The sequence below is a fragment of the Natator depressus genome, chromosome 5 (assembly GCF_965152275.1).
Source record: "Natator depressus isolate rNatDep1 chromosome 5, rNatDep2.hap1, whole genome shotgun sequence".
Lineage (NCBI taxonomy): Eukaryota > Metazoa > Chordata > Testudines > Cheloniidae > Natator > Natator depressus.
In genome coordinates this window covers 43,727,792-43,745,031 of record NC_134238.1, presented here as the reverse complement: position 1 = coordinate 43,745,031, position 17,240 = coordinate 43,727,792, and the positions used below count along the sequence as shown (strand labels likewise).

General features: G+C 39.5%; 1 protein-coding gene across 2 annotated transcripts in view; it reads left to right on the top strand.

Moving 5' to 3' along the window:
- Positions 1-17,240, top strand: part of TENT2 (terminal nucleotidyltransferase 2) — a 76,026-nt gene that overhangs the window by 9,161 nt on the left and 49,625 nt on the right. For both annotated transcript variants that reach the window (XM_074953973.1, XM_074953972.1), the window contains exons 3-8: positions 945-1,070; positions 3,151-3,400; positions 5,752-5,866; positions 5,971-6,062; positions 7,258-7,324; positions 8,810-8,879. In XM_074953973.1, coding sequence (XP_074810074.1) covers positions 945-1,070; positions 3,151-3,400; positions 5,752-5,866; positions 5,971-6,062; positions 7,258-7,324; positions 8,810-8,879 — 720 coding nt within the window. The remainder of the gene's footprint in view (positions 1-944; positions 1,071-3,150; positions 3,401-5,751; positions 5,867-5,970; positions 6,063-7,257; positions 7,325-8,809; positions 8,880-17,240) is intronic.

Genomic DNA, 17,240 nt, shown 5'->3' with positions numbered 1-17,240 from the left:
TCCCCCCCCCGGGGCCGCTGACTGGGAGGTGCGGGGGCAGGGGGAAGGAGCAGTTACCCTGCGGCCGGAGCCCCAGGCTCTTTAAATTGCCGCTGGAGCCCTGGGTGGCGCGGGCGGGCTAGCTGGGGAAGGCTGACCCCCCCGCCCCCAACCCCTTCTGCCTGGGGGCCCTGCCCCTTCTGAGGGGCAAAGCTGCCCCACCCCAGTACTGGTAAGAGACACATTTTACTTTCACCCCTGGAGGAATCAAACAAAGATAATGCTCTCAGAGAATTAACAGATGTCACTGTCAAATCAGGCCCAAAATTTATCTTCCTTTGAAGGAAAGTAATTTCTGTTTATCACTGGAGGGTATATTTTTTTACCAATATATTAGGCTTTATGGCACATAAAATATTTTAATTTTGTTTAGAAATTGATACATTTTTAACATGGATTTACATTACCTCTCTTGGTGGCCTGCATATTCAATTACTCTTCAGTGGTGGATGAAATACACACCAGCGCAATACGTGATGCATCACAGCAGTGGGAGCTAGTAATACAGTGGGTCTTTGAGGATCTTAAATTGAGAATGTGTGGGGGTGCAGGTGGAAAGTCAAGGGAGGAGATGAATAAAGGAAAGGAACATTTGGCTAGGGTTAAGTTTTAAAGCATGAATGTTCTCTTGAGAAACTCATGTTAACACTAAGTGTTGTTTTTGAGTGAGTTTGCAAAGTTCCTTTTATATTTGTACTCTGCACAGTGACTACCTCATTTTCTTATTGTAGTCAACTTCATCCTGTGAAAAGTATTCTCCTCCTCCTCCTTTCAAATGTAAAGAATGGACATACTGCTTCTAAGAAATAGTTGGGGGTTTCTGCTGAATTTTTTTGGTTGAAAAGTGTAAAAAAAAAAAATCCCAAACCCTCAGTTATAATCTGAATAATAATTATGGACTGCAGTCTTTCTAGAGCTCTCTTGAGTGGGAACCTTTCAACTATTCCAGCTGTTTCGCCACAGCCGTTGACGTATGGAAATGGCAGCTCAGGACCTACATCAGCTGCTCCCACATTATTCCGAGGCAGGAAGTAAGTATTTGTTAGTATATAATTACTTATGCTTGTAATGCACAAAAAGGTGGTTTTCTGAGAGACTTGATGGCGAGATCGATTTGCAATTTTTATTTAAAATTGTCTAGAATCAGGAATATTGAATAAGAAGTTTCTGATGAAGTAGGTCCAAGTACATGCATAGCAGCATTTTTAAGCATTCATATGCCTGCTTGTGACAATATTAGCTGTAGTAGAAAAGTGCTTGGCATATACTGCTCTTTTATTTCTTTTTCAATTACTAGTGATCCCTCCGCCATCTGACCTGCAAATCAGGGCCCTGATTCTGTATAAACAAACACACATGCGTGTTTAACTTGAAGTAGATTAGTGTCAATAACTTGATAAAAATTATGAGGAAGTAAAAATTCAAGTTGAGTAGATCTGCTTTTTCAGTGTACATTTTATGGACATGTTTCTGTGACATAGAAAACAGGAAGTTTGCAGCTTGTTTGCCTCTGCATCTTAGAGTTTGTTTGAAGTACATTATTTAAATTTAGCCTTTATAACTTTTATTTATTTATACACACACACACACGCACGTAAGAGTCTTGCTTTTTGGAATTTTGTAAGCAAGTTGCGGCTATTCTACAATAAATAAATAAACTTACATTTAGCTTTGTGTCCCTCTCGGTTGTCTTAGGTTTTTCTGAAAGGGAAATTCCAGATGGAACCTGGGTTTTGCTCAGTTTTGTGTCAAGCTGGATTTAGATGGAAATTGGAATTCAAGTAAATGTGCAAAAATAGGATACATAAAGAAACACAATGTTATCAAAACATGTTTTTGTATTTAAAACTGATTATTTATTAAACAAAGGAAGTATTAACTGTAGCTAACAAATTGACAGATGGAAATCTGGCCAGGGTGACCAGAAGCGAAGATATTTAGGTGTCTAAAAATGCAGATAAAGACCTTTTGAAAATCCCATTGGTAACCATCTGCATCCGTAGGTGTCTGAAAATCTGTTCCCGTGTCCTTTGTTTTTAGAATTCGTATCTCATCCTCTCCCTCCTGATTTTTACTCATAGATTGGAAGAGGAAATCAAGCATTTCTGTTTTTTTTTAAATTTCCAATCAGTTTCTCAAATTTCAAATTGTAATTTTAAACAGGTTTATTTTTTTTAAAAAAAATTCATTCATGGTGCATTTTTGTAAAGAATAAATATACTTTTGTTTTATATTCATGTTTTCTTTGTATACAAAACTAAAGCATCCTCTTCTGTATGATAGCTGTTTGAAAGTATCTAATACAGCTTTGTCACGATAGGAGTTTGAAATGCCAAGACCAATGTAAGACCACAACATCACATAATAAAGTATATTTAGATTTCTAAAACTAATGACATCATGCTCAATTATATTAAGTTTGTGTTTGAAACGGAGACGTTAGCTTTGAGCCACATTGCTGAATGCATTAAACTATAAATATTTGCCAAATGAATAGTGGTTCTTTTTTGCCCAGATTACACATTTTACTGTCTGTACAATCTAAACCTACACAGACAAATTCTACATTTTGAATGGCTATTGTGGTAAGTTTCTCTCTTTTTCCCCTTCCCACCCCTGAATTTATCAATTTCGTCACTGGGTATACACACTGGACACAACTTTTCACTGCACCAATGTGCATGTAATTTACAAAAACACACTTTTCAGTAGTGAGTATTTCAGAAAAAAAGTTTAGGTTACTTTAGCTTGGTTAGTAATATTTCTGCCTAACCGAATTCACCATTTAGTTTCAGTTGGCGATGGTATTCGTTTTACTGTTGTATAATGTAAATTGTGCCATTAAGCAGCTGGTGGTGCATTGCACTTCAGAGTTGACTGCACTTCAGCAGTTATCCATTCTCTTATGTTATCCATTCAAGATTTTGATTTACTTAGTATCTAGGATGGGCGTGCCTCTTGTTTTTTAAAAAAAACTTTGTTTTGCTGAAATATTCACTGTAATTAACTGTTAGTATTCGTACTTCAGGCTCTTCTTTAAGTAATTCATTATTGGATGTTGGTACATGTTTAAAATACAAACTGGAGGGATACTGTCTTTGTTTTTTGCAGGAGGCTAAGTGAACAAAATGTTCCTTATAATGTCAAACGTCAGCGGTTTCATTCACCTCATTGTGAGTCAACTCTAGTTAACCAAACAGTGCCTTTACCAGAAGAACGCAGATACTCATTCCCAGGATCAATTCCTTCACCATTGTTTCATGCACATTACATACCAGATTTGACTGGATGTGTTCCACCTTTGCGAGATTCTCCATTTCCAGACCCTATAGAAACCACGCTCCCTGTGTCCAAAGATAAGGTAATGCTAACACAGGCCTGAGTTTTACTTTCTTCTTGTGAGATGTTCAGATTGTATCATTTATGTGAAAAAAGTATAAAGAAAACATTTAATGCTATTTTCTTAAGTATTAAAGGTAAGACACCATTCTGTTTTAAAAAGGGTTACCTAGGGAGGTGGTAGAATCTCCATCCTTAGAGGTTTTTAAGGCCTGGCTTGACAAAACCCTGGCTGGGATGATTCAGCTGGGCTTGGTCCTGCTTTGAGCAGGGGGTTGGACTAGAAAACCTCCTGAAGTCTCTTCCAACTCTAATCTTCTATAATCTATTAACAAATTTAAATGAGCTAGTTATACTACTATACCTCTACACCGATATAACGCGACCCGATATAACACGAATTCGGATACAACACGGTAAAGCAGCACTTTAGGAGGCAGGGCTGCGTGCTTCGGCGGATCAGCGTATCTGGCTCCGACACACTGCTCTGAGCGGCGTGTTAAGGGTGCCGGGCCGGGGCCAAGGAGTTGGATAAAGGGCAGAGAGTCTCGGGGGCGGTCAGGGCACAGAGACCAGGCGGGTTGGATGGTTCAGAGGTTCTGGGGGCAGGGCGGTCAGGGGAGGGGGAACGGAGGCATTGGATAGGGTGTGGGAGTCCCAGGGGGCCTGTCAGGGGGCAGGGGTGTGGATAGGGGTCGGGGCAGTCAGAGGAAGGGGTTGGGTAGGGGGTGGGGTTCTGGGGGTGATTAGGGACGGGGGGGGTCTCTGGATGGGGTAGTCAGGGGACAAGGAGTTGGGGGGGTTGGATGGGTCAGGGGTTCTGAGGGGTCAGTCAGGGAGCGGGAAGTGACTATTAACAGCAATGCTCGAGGCCAAAGCAAGTTCGATATAACGCGGTTTCACCTATAACATGGTAAGATTTTTTGGCTCCCGAGGACTGCGTTATATTGGGGTAGAGGTGTACTTGTCACTTGCATGATGCTTTTACAGAACACTTACAAACATTAACTATTTTAAGTCTGTTCTCCAGCTGTTAGGGAAACTCTTGTCTCTCAGGCTGCCAGGAAAAGTTTTTTTGGGGGTTTTATGGCAACATCTGCTGCTGGGTTTAACAAACACAGCTGCTGGTGCCTTCTTGCAAGGGGCAGAGAATGTCTTTAGCTCAATGCTACCTCCCTGTTTTCTTCCTACATGTGGATGTCATGAAATCTGCATAACTGGGTCAGGCAGAGTGCAAATCATAGGGGTCTCCATTTGTTGCATCACATGTGAAACAGCAGAGATAGGACTAATAAGTAAAGAGACCAGTAGCGTGGGAGATGGCTCCCTCTGTAGTGTAATGAGAGAGCTGTAGAGAAGCCTCTCTGCCCAAACCGGGAGGAGGTGAGGGAGAATTTATCATTCCATTTCTGGGGATGTGTAAGGGAGGAAAAAGCTTTTTTTTTTTTTTTTTGCTTTATCCTGCATCTTATAGGATGTGTGGGAGGAGGGGCATAGCGGATATAATCAAAGCCGGTGGTAGGCATAAGCAGACTAAGCAATTGCTTCGGGTCCCGAGCAGCTCAAGGGTGCAACCTATTCACTTTTCAGTACTGTATGTATTTAGTGGAGGGGATGGCAAAAATATTCCTGCTTAGGGCCCCCAATGGGCTAGCACCATCTGTGCATATAATGGTATCAGAGCCACAAAATAAGAACAAAGCCTGCTGCAGTGTTTTCTTTTGAAATTGAAAGACTTATTATGTAACAAAGAACAGGGAAGTCCCATGTTAGAATTTTCATTTTTAATAAGGTCAAGAATGTATTGAGACAGGTCTTGTTATACTACTGTGAAAGTATTTACCTCAAGACGATGATGATGATGATTATTATTATTATAATGCATAGCTATACAGTAGATCAAGAGAAACTGATGCTTATTTCCAAACAAAACCAGAATTTTTCAGCCAGACAGCTAGTGTCTTGATTTTTCCTCTCATGCAAACTGTCTTCAAAATAGTTTTTTTAATATTTGTTTTTCCTGACATTGATAAAGAAATAGGAACTTTGAAGTTATGAGTCAGTAGAGAATATTTGTAATCTTTAGGGCTGCTCTTTGCTTGGAAGGTTGCAGATATTGCCTGGCTGAAGATGGAAATTGGCCTGCTGTGGACAGCCTCTCTCCACATGTTGGCCAAATCAGTCTTGTGTGGGTGATTAAGGTGAATTTTAGTTGGATAAGACTCTAAGAGTGAATAGACTTTGGAAACAAATATAGACATGCATATTATATGTATTTTATTGCCTCTTAATTATGATGTATTCTGTCTTTTTCACGGGAAAGAATAACTTATCATCCATTATAAAAGGTTTTTTTTTGTGGGGGGTGTTAAGTTAAGTCAACAGGTTCTGGAGTTGTTTCAAGCATGTCAGCAACAAACCTGCGACTTGAACAAAAAAGAGCTCTGCCGAACGGAACTCCAGAAGGAAATTCAGCGAATTTTTCCACGTACGTTGTTTCTGGCTTTTAGTACATATTTAGGTTTCAGATATATGATTTTGTTCAAGCTAAGAAAAATCCTCAAGCTTGGTTCTATGGCTCTGTTGCTACAGAGAGCAGACTCTTCTTGGTTGGATCCTCATTGAATGGATTTGGTACTCGTAGCAGTGATGGTGACCTGTGCCTGGTGGTTAAAGAGGAGCCGGTAAGTTGCTTAAAAAACATGTTAAAATGGGTAGACTGTTCACACTGTGAACTCTGTAATAAAGAAAATTGTCCCTTTTAAGATATTACCTTGAAAAATGTGGTTTTTGGTTTGGTGGATTAAGTCTGTTTTTGGAAACCACCCATGTAAGAAATTGAGAGGTATACAGGCGGTGTCAAAACCTTCTATTTAACACCTATATTTCACATTGCTGGAGCTTTGATCTGTGGCTCTCAGAATTCTTTACAGATCTTAATATAGCTTCATGCAACAGCCCTGTAAAGTAGTTGTTTATCTTAATTTTACGAATAGACGGAACTGAAACACAGAGGGATAAGGTTAGTTGCCCAAGGTCACACTGGGAAATCTGTGACACAGCTGGGAATACAACCCAAGTATCCTGTTTCTCAGTTCTGTGCTTTTACTTATTAGAACTATCAGTCTTGTGCCTTTTAAAAAAAAGGGAGTATTTTTTTCTTGGTTGCCACATCAAGTAAGGCAGATAGCGAATATAGCTGTACCTTCCACATCTTAGATTTTTCAATAAACGTACTTTACTTCAATAGGAAAAAAGTTCTCAAAGAGGAAAATGACTTAAAGTCCAGGTTACATATAGTGGTGACAGCCATTTGCATTATTATGAGAAGGCAAAGATGAACTTCCCAGTGATACAAAATCCTATTGAGAAAAACAGAGAATGAACTTTTTAAGAGGGAATAGAGACTCAGTAATTTTACTGAGTTGCCACGGTAAGAAACCGTATGCAATATATCATCAGTAAAATGTACTTGTTATACTCTACTACATATAGTGAGAGGAAACTAAATACAGGGAACTATATTAAGTTCAGAGAAAAGGAATCGTAAAACTAAGTCTTAAGTAGAGGATTCTGGAGTATTTTTTTTAGGTAACACCAATTCAAGTGAACGATGCAAAACTCCAGTTTCTTCAGATATGGGTTGGCTTCCTTTCACAGTCATTCTATGGTGTGACTATGATGCATGATAAGCAGTACTCCATATGAAATGTTTTAGCTGGTGCTAAAGAAAATATTATGAAGGCTTTGATAAACTTCCTGAATGCTGATAGGTTTTTACATGCTCAGGTCAGATTTTTTCCATTCACTGTAAATATTGTCTAAGTAGGGAAAGAGGGTCACGTATTTATGTTCTGTATTTTAAATTTCATATTTCAGGTAAATCAGAAGACTGAAGCAAGGCATATACTCAGCTTAGTCCAAAAACTCTTCTGTACTAAACTTTGTAAGTCCCAGACAATTGGTAACAGTGTTTGTAATTCTGGAGGGAAAATGGATATTTCATTCAAGTTACCTATATATGTGTATGTTGTCTAGATTCCAATCATGTGAGATAAAAATATCATATAATATACAGTATCTTATCAGAAGGGATAAGTGGTACAGTAGTTAGAAAGGCCTTTGCAAATTCTAAAATCAGATAGACATGACTTTTTAAATTTCACTGGGAAGATTGTTTTTAATAAACTAATATTCCCCTATAGTGCTTGCAACCCAAACCTTACATCTTTAGGTTAGTGAGAACCTGATTGTAAACATGATGAGAAACTGCTTAATCTATATTCACAACCCTGAGAGAAAAACAAAATAGTATTATAGTGAGGAGTAAGTTAATTTAAGGTGGTCTTAAAGGTAAGAACAAAATGTTCTTCCCTTTATTTTCCTTACACGTTCTACTTCTGGTTTAATTTACAGTAGTGAAAAGGGAAAATAAAATGTTGTGTGTCTGATACGGAAAGCATGCAAAGTTCAAGTGGTCCCAAATTTTGCTAACATAGTGAAGACTGTTAAAAGTTCTGTTCTCTGATGGTTCTCCATAATGGTTAAGCTCCTTTGGACTCAGCTTTTCTCTCTCCGTCTCTCTTGATTATCGCTGAGTGAGCTATGCCTCTGGGAAGATACGTCCTAGCTCCCAAAAAACAAAGTGCACGTGTGGTCCATCCTCCCTCCTCCCCTTTGAGGGAAAGAGTAGTACTAATTACAAAAATGACAATAACTTGTCTTCTATGTTAGAATGCTAGGGAACATTTTTCTTAGAACAGAGTCAATTAACCAAATTAACAGTTCCTGTAGAGAGTTTTAAGTACAGTATGTACGTATAATGAAGATATAATTCTTGCATTAAGACAAAATCAAAGTACTAATCTAACAAAATGTAGAATTAAAAAATCCTAAGTACTAAGGGAAATGATTAAAAATTAGACAGGCTAGTTACATGTCACACCCACAGCTCAGTGCTAGTCTGTTTTGTTGTATATCAGCAGACTGTGGGCCTGGCTTCCAAGTTTTGGGTCTGGTTTTGTACCTCCTTAAAGTAAGTAGCACTAATATAAGCGGTTTCATTGACTTCAATGGTCCTTTTCATGTGAGCAAGGACTATTCAATGTAGCATTTGAAGAATTGGTCTGTTTAGGATTAATCTGCTTATATCTCATGTCCCATTGGAAAAACCTTCCACCAATGGTTTTTTCACAGTAGAAGTAAGTTAACTTTAATTTTTTCTTATAATTGCCTAGATTGTATTTTAGCTAGTAGTTCTAGGTTTACTGCAAAAGTTCATATTGGACTTCATTAAACCACTTTACCTAAATTCACTAGTCAGCTCCTATTTACTAATTGTGAACAAGCTGACGACTACTTTAGGATCCAGTTTTCTTACGGTCAGCATCTTGCATGACACTTCACTGAATATATTTTTCCTCCCTTTCAGCAAACTACATTGAGAGACCTCAGCTGATTCGAGCAAAAGTGCCAATAGTGAAGTTCAGGGATAAAGTCAGGCAAGTACCTTAAATTAACGTCCTTTCTTAGGCCTGATACAGTAAAGTTCTTAAACATGTACTTTGCACTTGAGTAGTCCCATAAAATCATGCTTCTTATTTGTGACATGTGCTGTAGTCAGATCATAGATCTTGTCAGCTAGCACAGTGGTAATGTCAGCTTATCTCCTTCCTGGCCTTAAGCAATTTTCACAACTGGAGAGCTGTTGAGTTTTTATGATGTGAATAAATAGCAGCACCACATCACATGTTATCATGTACGCAATGTTTTGTTTCTTAAAAGCCTTAGTTAATAGTAGATCTGTGCAAGAACCTTTTCTCATCCTGCAAATATTTTTGAGATTTTGAAAAATTTCCAGTTCTACATTGGGACATATCGGAGACCTTTTGAAATCTTTTGTGAAAAATCAGTGAGAGCTCCCACCCCATAATAGCTATTGTTCCTGTGGTTAGGGGGCAGACCTGGGAAGTGGATATTCAGGTTCAAGTCATTCCAGGTGAATATTCTAACTACAGAGACAGAGAATCGAACTCTATCTCTGATCTATTGAATATTTATTTATTTATGCAAAGTGGAACAGGTCAAACAGGAGAGAGTGGGTCATCCACTATGAGAGTAGTAAATAGCCTGTGAGCTAGAAGATTCGCCTTGGATGTAGAAGACCCATGTTTAAGCCCATGCTCCAAATCAGAGCAGAAACTTGAACCTGTACATCCAACTTCCCAGGTGAGGGCCCTAACCACTGGGCTATTCTGAGGTGCTGGGGTGGTTTCTAGTTTTGACCTGAGGCATCTTTCCTACCAAAAGTGTAGTTGCTGGTGCAGTCCTGCAAAAATTAGCATTTTTCCAAAGAAACGATATCTTAGGAAAAAATTCCCAAACAGCTCTGGTTAATAGTTACTTCATTGCAGGATAAAATTCAAAGGGGAAAAAATTCAAGATGTTTTCACCATTTAAGTGTTTAACTGTTGTCAAGAATTAATTCATGATTTCTTTGAGTGTGGATCCCACTGTAGATGTGAATGTGCCTCACATACACAAGCTCAGAATCTTTTGAACAGTAGTATCTGTTGGTGCTTCACATGCGCCCTGTGCCATCTCATGTTCCCATACCAAGACATAAAGGACAGAGTGTCTGCAACCCTCCCTCAGTTGCCTCTTACTGTCTGTGGCAGAAAAATGGAACCTGGCAAATGTTCAACCCATTACACATCTTGAGCTCAAACTTTGTTTTGTGAAGAAACTCTTCTTCGCTTCTCATTATCTTTGACTTAGATGTTTAAAAAAAATGGGTACATGCCTCATATGCGCCCTGTACAGTAGGGCAAGGCATTTTGCACCAACTGTCGTCATGACAGACTCTAAACCCACAGGGTTTAAACCCTATCTTTCATGTGATGGTAATATGCTCTTAATTGATGGGCTCAGCAGATGTCTTTTCTGCTTCAGGGAAAGGGAAGTCCCCAGCAAGTGTGGTGGTTTTTGTTTTTTTTTTCCCTGCTGCATCTTCTCGTCTTGCACTCAAAAACTGAGAGACATCAGGCTCAAATTACATCTACTTGAGCAATCCATGAAAGTTATGTCTTAACCTGGGGAAGAGAAATCCACCAACCCAGAGTTGTGGGGCCTATCCATGGCAAGTGCCTCCATAACCTTCGTTCCAGTGGGGAGAAGTCTTTGAAAAAGACACCCAGACCATTTGTACTGGTGCCAAACTCTCTGACACAAACCATCCAGGCATTGGTCCTTTTGCTTCAACAGCCTTGATACTGTTTCAACACTGACTCTGGGACTAAGAGATCCAACATAAGCACTGTCCACTTCTCAAAGCTCTGGCTGACAGAGTTGTACCAAATGCACAAACACCTCAGAGCATGCAGCAGGCTTATCCTGCAAGGAGGAGGAACATTCCTCACAACAGGTTGTCAAAACCCTCATTGATGTCGAGAGCTGGGAGCAAAGTACAGATTTTGAAAAAGGTACAAGAGACTGTTATGCTTGTATTTGACCTTCCTGCAGATACTTGCTCTGGTGCTGGGGTCGATACCAACCAGCAAGACCTTCCCAGCACAGAGAGACCCCTTCAAGGAACTCTAATCCCCTCTTGCATCATCATCAGCACAGATAGTGACAGTGGACGCTCTGGCACTGGAATGGCATCCAGTGGCACTGCCATTCCCAGAGATGTACTCCTCTTTGCCATCTCCAAGCCACACTTTTTCTTCCCTACTTCAATTAGGGAATCATCCCTTGTGGGTCAGAAAGAAACCTAGAGGGGACTGTGGGAACATTCTGTACTGGGCACTGATATGTGACTGGCTGTGGACAGAAGAACTGTAATTGGACCAGTACCCTTATAATCTGTCACTTTGGCCTTACTGGCGCTGCTGGGATCTACCCTTCCACATGTCCAGAAATGCAGAGCCTCATCCCATGTACTAAAAAAGCAAGCACCTTCGTCCTTTCTCCCACGCTGCCCCCATGCTTGGGAAGAGCTTACCATAAACATCTGCAAAACTAACTCATTATCCTCCTTTAAAACCAGCCTTAAAATTCTACCTTGCCATGAGGCCTACAGAAAACTTGGCAATGGTTATGCTGCTGAGACCACTACCTATCCTGCTGACCAATACTGACTCACTGTTTCCTTGTACTTCCTATCTGCCTTTATCCTCTGTCTTTTGCCTTCAACTTGGATTGTAAGCTCTTTGGGGGCAGGGAATGTCTGTCTGTTTGGTTTGTACAGCACCTAGCACAATGAGGTTCTGGTCTGTGATAAAATTGCTCTCCATCTTCTCTCATCTAATGGTATCCAATTTTCTTGAGACTAATGCTTACTTATCTACAGGTTAGAGAACCTCCTTCCGTATGGAACCTCCATGTTGTCCTTTCAAAGCTTATGGAGCCTCCCTTCAAACCCCTCTCAGAGAGCTCCATCTACAGTCTTACACTCAAAACAGTCCTTTTGGTGGTCATCAATTTGGCCAGAACAGTGAGTGAGCATCAGGCACTCATGTCAGAACACCTGTATACCTCATTCTGTATGGGCATGGTGATATTGATACATCATGCAAAATCCATTCTCAAAGTGGCTTCTGAAGTCCATTTAAGCCAATCAGTTAACTTACCTCTGTTTTTCCTGAGACTCCACACCAGGGGAGAAAAAGCTACATACTCTGGACATATTCAGAGCTCTTCTATATTACGCTGACAGGCCCAAATCTTTCAGAATGTCTCCTTTTCTATTTGTGGCTATAGGGACAGGCTACTTCATGCACTCCATTATCCGTTTAAGTAGCCTTTGTATCTAATTGTGTTACCAGCTGGCTGTTGTCTATCCTAATGATGATTATTAAGGCTCACTCCAGCTTAGTCTAGATGGCATCTGTAGCCTACTTCTGAAATGTACTGATATCTGAAATCTGCAAGATAGAACAACCCACTCATATATGTCAAGCATTATGCACTGGATTTAGCTCGATCTGATGCCAAGTTTGGGAAAGCTGTACTTCAATTTCTGTTCAGCTGATGCAGCTGACGCTCCTTATGCCACCATCCCTTGCCTTTCTATAGTAGCAGTGGTTCTTTGAGACGTTGTGGTAAGTGTGGGTCCCATGACCCATTCTCCATCCCTGCTTTTGGAGTTCTCAGCAGTCAAGGGCTTTGAATTACGAGGGAACAGAGGGAGGGCAAGGGACATGGCCGTTGCACAGGCATATGTGCCGCCCTGCTGGATGTGGCTGTTGAAAAGTTTTAAGTTTGTGCATGTGCAATTCAGACCAGGGAAGGGTTGTCACTTCTTACCCTGTGACACTTAGTGCCTCTCAGTGCTTTGCCACTGTAACTCACTACCTGGGACATTGAATCAGCAATAAGCATGCAGGTCATATCCCGAGTGTCTGTGTGCTATGCAGCCAGCTCTGGTTCAGCAATTCTGACCTGAGCAGCCTGTCTACAGACCCACTCTGGCTTCTACCAGCTTTGGTTACAACCAGTAAGGTGACCCCAACATACGCCCAGTCCCAAATTTTCCCCAAACCTTGTTCTCTATGTCCAGCCCTCGCCTGGACAGTTCAGAGAAATAATAAGGTCTGTGTGTCTGTTTAAAGGAACAAAAGCACATCACAGTTTATTAATTTAATTGGAATAAATGTATCCTCTTGCAAACCCAGCACAGAATTGGTTTATAGGAAAAAAAAAAGTATTAACAATAGGGCATAGGTTAAGTGATGCCAAGTAAAAGAAATAAAGTTAGAAAGGGTTACAAGCAAATCAAAAGGGAAAACGGGCATCTAAAAGATAAACTAGGAAGGTACAGGCTTTGTTCAAGATGGTTTCTCACACCAATCTTCCTTCTTCCCAGTCATGGCTGACTTTTTCTCTCAGTCAGGACCTTCCACAGAAGCACAAGGTGCTGGCTTCGCTTGTCTTTGTGAGTGAAAGATCTTGGCCTAAGCAGATTTCTAACTTTATTTGAAGTTTCCAGAGACTTCAATACCACCTTGATTGAAAGATCCATCTTTCTCCGCTTGCAAGAATTCTGTTCCCTTGTCTGTCAAGTGGTGGATGTCAAAGGTGGCTTCTGTCCTTGCTTATATCTTCCAAATTTCAGTGACCTTGTTTCAAGAGGCTGGATGACCTCATGCTATTCTTCCCTTCCTATAAACTTCCCATCCCCCTGCTTATGTAAATAGGACTTCTATAGTTTTTTGGTCATACCTTGCTTAATTTCATTGGAGACCAGTAGATAGCTGCCTTCCCTCCTGGCTGAGAGGGAACCTGTTTCTGTTTAGGTACAGACTTTAAAGCACAATATCATTAAGTATTCATATTTCCTCACGTAATGTTAATACATACATACATTTCATAATAGTCACCAGTGTATTGTTAACTTTCAGAAAAGACTTCTCCCTGTAAACTTGGATAATACAGTAACACTATATACAATCAGTTGATTCAATTACTTATCACTTGAGCCCATCCACCCCACCACTATCTTTATAGACCAGTAAACTTCTGCAATGTATTGTTTGAAAAGTAAAACCCAGACTAAGCTTCTCTCTCCTGCTGGGGCATAGATGCCATGCTGTCTCCTCCCCCACTTGTTAGCTTTATAGCTGTGTTCGCCTGATATGTAAAAATGGGTCTTCTTTGTCTCTGCCTGATCACTAGGCTGGTCAGAGAAGCAAATACACGTTCCTTTGTCTAGGGCAGACCTGGTTACCAACTTCCCCTGGCATGCCTGGTTTAAACACATTTTATTAATCATTCCAGCATACATCCATAACTCTTAATACACACTGCATATATACCTCACACAAGAATATTAATGATCAGTGAGTTGTTAAATTTTCAAATGCCTCACAAGGCATATTTTTTACAAAGATAATTACAATAGTGTGTAGGGTGTGAATACAGGGGTGCTTAGTGTCACAGTGTGTGATCCACATGCACACCTATGGTGGGATCCACAGTAACAACATCTCGAAGAACCGTATTTACTGTAGGGTAAGTAACTGATCTTTGTACTTTGTGGTAAAACCATCTTAACATCAATTGAACATCATTTTTTGTAAGGACATATTGTTTTTTAATCATTATGCACAAACTATAGAGCCTGGTTTCAATCAAAATTAACATTCTAAATACTTTGTGGAGAGAGGTGTTGAATTTGTAGCAAAAAATATGTATTTCCATGCTAACCGTATAGTACAAGGATTATGCATATGCATATGCATTAAGTACTTGGTTTAGTATTTAATTTTTTATTTTTTTAAACACTTGAGGAAAAACAATGTGTATCTGCGTGAAAAAATAGACATCTTAATAAAAGCATAATGGATGCAAAAAAGTTCTTGTGAAATTTATGAATGAATATGAAAAGAACATTAGTCTAATAAGAGGGATGCACTAGGATGCTGTACAGCATAGTTATTTATATCCTGTTACCCTAGTTAAGTTTTCAACATCTGAGTGCTTACTTGGAAAAAAGATTACATGTAAAAGCATTAAATTAGTGACAAAGTATAGGAATGGTGCCCAAGTCTTTCTAAATGTATGGGCCTGCATGTTGGGATAGGAAGACAATTTGTATATCCTCTTCATATGATGACTATACTCGAATCATTCCTAGTAGAGAGTTCCCTGAGCAGCTTTCTAATATTCAGCTATTTTCTGCTCACTGCCCCCTTTCTTCCTGCCCCCCCCATCCTGTCTTGGGGGCGGGGAACCCAAAACTTATTGAGACCTTCCTTGGAGAGATTCACTGTGATCAGATCAAAAAAACCCTCCTATATCCCCTTTGGTACTACAAAATCTAGTATTTCATCAGTTTTTATTAGTAACCACCTTCCAATTTTGCTATACTTGCATTCTGGATTATAAAATGCTAATTAGAATTTCATTACATACTTTTTCCATTTACAATGAGGTTCAAAATAGGAGAAAAGATGGTCTGTTGGATAGGGCATAGGACTGTGGGATACAAGATCAAAGTATGCAAAATATTACTTTGATCATTTTATTCAACTATTTTAAATCATAGGTAAACAGTGGATAAATCATCCAAATAGTGAAGTAAAAGCAAGGATCATGTAAAGTTTGCCCAGATACCACAGTGGTCTCCTGTGTGCATTTAGTAGTAACTCACAGGTGAGAAACTTAACTACGTCTAATCACTTATCTTTGTGTAACAGCAAGCTTAAAAAAAAAAAAAAACCCCTAAGAATAAGTATTAAAATGATTGTATTGGGTAGTTTTCATAAATATTCTGATAGGTATACAGTTCATACATTCACTTGCCAGTAATACTACTATGTAAAGTTTCACCTAATACATGGCCATAATCTTAATGCCAACGCACAAAGTGATTGAAAAACTTACTTGTCATCTATTAGCCCCCAGGGCAGACTTATCACCCAAGAAGACTGTACTGCCAACACTTGTAGCTTATGGGAGTTAAACACCTGTTGTACTATTTGTGTATTTTTAGTTGCAACATCATCAACAATACTTGCTATGTTTTATTGCTTTTGTTAGACTGCTTTCTTTTTTTTTAGATTCCATCTACTTATAGGGAAAATAACTTTCACAGGAAGGGATTCTGAGAGAAATCCTGTTTCAGAAGAATGAAAACTATTTTTTTCCTGCTTCCTGGCCGCCTTGAAGGAAGGCTCTTGTCAATTTCTCTTCTGAAATTGGCAGGAGCCTTCCTTGAGGGTAGCTGCCAGAAAGGCAGAGAGCGGAGCCGCTATGCCTCCCTGCTAACCCCCCAGCTCTGGGACCCACAGTGGTACTGCTTATTCTCCTGAGCTAGATGGGAGGTAGAGGAGGTAGAGTGTCCTGTGCTCTGCTGTGTTTCCATGAAAATTTTTCCAGTTCTAGTACAGATTTGACAAAAGATTTTGTTCTACTGAATAGGCGTTTTTTGACAAAACTAAGTTTCATCAGAAAATTTCCCCAAAGGTGATACGTCTTTCCTGCATAGTCTTCAGTGTCTTTTTTTCCTCTTTTCCCTCCTTTTCTTCACCTAATTATTTCCCTAATTGTGTATGTTACTGTATCCCTCCTCTCCTAAAATCTCCAAGTGACGCATTACTTTTCCAACTTATCCCATCAACCTCTTTCTCTCCCACACTCTTCATTAACTGTACCCATGCACTTACCCACACAGAAATCAAAAAAATGAACCAGGCAGTGAATACCTAGAGGACTAACCCTGTATAAACCAAACAAAATTTAGGGGGATACTCTGTCCAGGCACCTTCTCTCTTTCCCAGCTGCTCCCAGGAAGCATATTTAGTTCAGTGCAGTTCTGTGACCACTAATATTCCTGGCAGTGTTTTCACATTTATTTACAATATCTACCAAATACTATCTCAAACTTGTAAACTTCCTACTCTGCTGATTTTCTGTTTTACTTTGTGGGGCTTTATCGTTCTCTGACTTCTGAAAGAGTAAGATTTAACTCTGATATAGGCTTTCAAATAATATGTCTGGTACAATGGGCTGTTTTAAAGCAATTAACAAAATAAAAATTCCTTTATCAGGGTAGTGTGTTCTGCAGATATTCAGAACTGATATCTTAATTGGCATACTTCTGTTTCCACCAATATAACAGTTTATAGGATTATTTATTATAAAGGAAGTGTAAGTAACATGCCAAAGGGATTTTCTCCCAAACAGAGATTATTAAATAGCAATCTCATGATTATATTATTGTGTAATGTTTCTCTAAACAAAAGCTCACTGCTGTAATGGTTGTTTTGTTTTTGATATCTATATGGCAATGATTTGTAAACCTGTTAAAGCTTCATAAATAGATTTAAAAAAAAATTAAAAAAGAGATAGATGTTAAAATC